The 3431-nt window shown below is 41.6% G+C and overlaps 2 protein-coding genes across 2 annotated transcripts in view; both read left to right on the plus strand.

Annotated features, from left to right (window-relative positions):
• LOC102194913 (zinc finger protein 2 homolog) overlaps nucleotides 1–2577 on the plus strand; it is a 43645-nt gene extending 41068 nt beyond the window's left edge. Inside the window, exon 4 of the mRNA XM_013907890.1 lies at nucleotides 1362–2577. Coding sequence (XP_013763344.1) covers nucleotides 1362–1856 — 495 coding nt within the window. The 3' untranslated portion in view covers nucleotides 1857–2577. The remainder of the gene's footprint in view (nucleotides 1–1361) is intronic.
• The window catches only part of LOC106455960 (zinc finger protein 239-like), a 45770-nt gene that overhangs the window by 29721 nt on the left and 12618 nt on the right, over nucleotides 1–3431 (plus strand). The window lies entirely within an intron of this gene.

Raw genomic sequence — 3431 nt, forward strand, 5'->3', positions numbered from 1 at the left:
ATGTTTCTCTAGTCGGCACACTCATTTCCTTCATTACCTGGGCGGTACGGTGGCTGGCTGCTTCCCAAACAAATACACGTGTGCGGCTTGGCACATATGCTGTACGTAACAAGTCACGTGACGTGACGCTGCGGCTGTGATTGGTTCGGCTCTGCGCTACTTAATGTGGATTGGCTGTTCTTTTTTTTCTTTCTTTTTTTTGTTAAGAGGACAAGAGAGATGAGGTCTATCACAATAGTTAAATTTTTCTATCGAGAAAAAGGTATTTTGCAATACATATCGTTATCGTTCTGTCGCCCAGCTCTAGTTGAACCCCATGATCAGAAGGTCCGGCATTCAAATCCACTGAACAGCTACCCTGAGGTACCCCTGAGCAAGATACCGTCCCTACACACTGCTCCCTGGTGCACCTCCTTAGTGGCTGCCCACGGCTTCACTGAGTGAATGGGTCAAATGCAGAGAGAGTAATTTCCCCACAGGGATCAATAAAGTACACAGTATTATTATTATTATTATTATTATTATTATTATTATTATTATATGTCAGAGGACATAGTGGAACAGCCTAATGATAAGGTGCGTGATAAACACTTTTATCACAGATGGATGAAGCCACTGACAGTAACAGAGACTGCTTACTGATAATGTATGTCAGAGCGTCTATTCTTTTAAAAGATTTAATTTGCTTCAGCAGTTGAAATTAAAAGTTACAGTGCTGAACATTGATGTGAAATCAGCGGTCTGTTTTCTCACAAAGGATGCCCTTAGAGGAGGGCCGCGCAGTTTTATGCTAAAAGAAAAATGTATTGTTATGACTATTTTCTTCTGGCTTCTCCTGGCTGGTTCTCCTCTTGCACCTCATTCACGTTTGACCTCGTCTTGTATCATCCCTCTTCCTGGAATAAGATGGAGAACGAAAAATCACCTCCCCAACCTATCTTTGCTGCATTTAAAATTATCTAGCAATTTTCAGCATACCGTTTCTAGTTATTATCTAAGCTCAGGAAATGTTCGGTCTCCCTTGGTCAAGCAAAAGTATCTCCCTGACTTTAACCAGTGTGATGTGTAAGCATGTTTGCAGAACCCTCCGCAACTCAGCATGTCAGTCGCAATAATTCATAGTGCTGAATGAAGGTTTTGACCATCACTACATGGAGTGCCAACTCTTTAATGAGCACATAGCAATGTGTACATAAAAAACAGCATTGTTTAATCATTTTATTTTTAACTTCGCCCAGTAAGCTGAGTGTTATAATGTAAACAGTAAAATGTAATTAGGCTGCTCTTTATTTCAGGCGACGTTCAGAATAAAAATGTTGAAAGGATTCCCCGACTTACACTGTCTTTGTGTCTTTGTTTAGAAGCAGAGCGACACAGATGGATCCAGTTCTCAACCCTGTGAGCACTGTGGTGGTGGGAAAGAGTTTCTTTGTGACCTTTGTGGAAAAACTTTCAGTAATCGTGGGAGCCTAAGAAAACATCAACTTAGACACACTGGAGGCAAAATGAACTACTGCAACGAATGTGGGAGAGGCTTTACTACTGCAGGTGACCTAAACCTGCATAAACGAGTCCACACAAGAGAGAAACCATACAAGTGCAGACACTGTGACAAAAGCTTCTCACAATCAGCTCATTGTAAAACACATGAACGTACACACATTAAAGGGAACTTCAGCTGTGACCAGTGTGACAAGACCTTCAGAAATCTCAGTTCATACACCACACACAAACGATCCCACGCTGCAAATAAACTGTTTCACTGTTACCAATGTGCAAAAGCATTCACTTCATTATCTGCTCTGCGCAAACATCAGCGTAGTCATGAAATTATTCCCATCAATGGATCACAATGAATCTGAAGAGACAGAAAGATCCTCTTCTGGTTTCAGGGTCAGACTTAAACACCTTGAGATCAGGCTCCACAGAGTTCAGGTGGAGTCTCCTGTAAAGAGTGCAGCTGATGTCACACTTGGATCTGATGAGGTAGCTCTGATTTCTGGACCTGCAGTAAACGCACTGAATGTTAAATTTAGGTAGTATGGAGATAAACATAAAGTTTATTTTCCTTTGAGCGATATTAGTGCTTTTTATCCCTGTCACATTTTAATCTTTGTTCCCTTAGTAGTGTGTAGTAGTTGTACTTTTTATTGTATTATAAAAGTTATAGGAATGTGTTTTTTACCAAACTGATATTGCATGAAAACTGCAGATGTGGATAATAATAACTTCATAAAGCATTTTCAAACAAAATACCAAGCAGCTATTTTACATACGGTGGTCATTTATCACAGGAGTTATGTTCTAAAAATAACCCACGATAGGTGGGGCACAGGGGACGTCCAGAAATAGGGGCTCTTTACACATGAGGAAATCGTCACAGTTCCAAAACACAACACACCAGCAACTCCACTCGCCCAGGGTTTTAAGGGAAAGAGAATCCTGCGCACAGGAACAAGCGGTTAATCCAGAAAGATAAAACGAAGAAACAACTTGAAACTAGGGTACGGAAGCTTACAACCGAGGTTACTCAATAGTCCAACCATGAGATGTTTCCCACCACTGCCTTAAGTAGTGGACGCTGGTGAAGTGATGAGCCACAGGTGCGAAGGGCAGGATCGGAAGCCTGCAATGAGCTCCGCCCAGGCGACACATGGTGAGCGTGAGGGAGAACCAGAAACATATGTAGCCAACCTGGGTCCGCCAGGCAGACATGGGGACCATGACAAAAACTTACAAACAGACAGTACAGCATCTCACAGTCGCACTACTAGCGATCGAAGATTTATGTAAATTTGACAGGAGACACGGCAGACCACTGTGACTCAAGGTCTGATTATTTAAGACCTTGAGTCACAGTGGTCTACAATCAGTACCCAGAACATAATCCGCTGTTAAAAAAAATTAAATAAATGAAAAAAACATGCAAATTTGCACACAAAAAAATCAGACCGGGAAAAGCGAACCATGTTATAGCGCCAGGCAACTGTATATACATGTGTATATATTTTTTTCATTATAACTTTCTTGCTTTTTTCCAAATCTAACTTCTTTCTATGTATTTGTATGTACAGTGGAACCACAACTTACGAAATTAATTTGTTCCCAAGGGTCTTTTGTAAGTCGAAGCACCCATTGCGCATTTTGAGTGAGGCCATGCTGAACGATAGGCTATAGGCTAATTGCTAACTAGAACAACAATACGTCGTTCAAGTGGAACAGCGAAGCGCAAGTACAGAACCCAAGGAGTTGTCACATGATTCGGAAGGCATTGTGGGCATTGTAGGCTCAGCCAATCAGAGCCAGTGGATTTCGTTACCCGGGCATTTTGCCATAACACGGGCAGAAATATTGTCGTTCAGTGCCTTCATAACTTGAATTTTTCGTTAAACGGGGTATTCGTGAGTCGGGGTTCCACTGTATTTATTTTA

The sequence above is a fragment of the Pundamilia nyererei genome, unplaced genomic scaffold (genome assembly GCF_000239375.1).
Source record: "Pundamilia nyererei isolate P.nyererei 1_Seehausen unplaced genomic scaffold, PunNye1.0 scaffold00581, whole genome shotgun sequence".
NCBI classification, from domain to species: Eukaryota; Metazoa; Chordata; class Actinopteri; order Cichliformes; family Cichlidae; genus Pundamilia; species Pundamilia nyererei.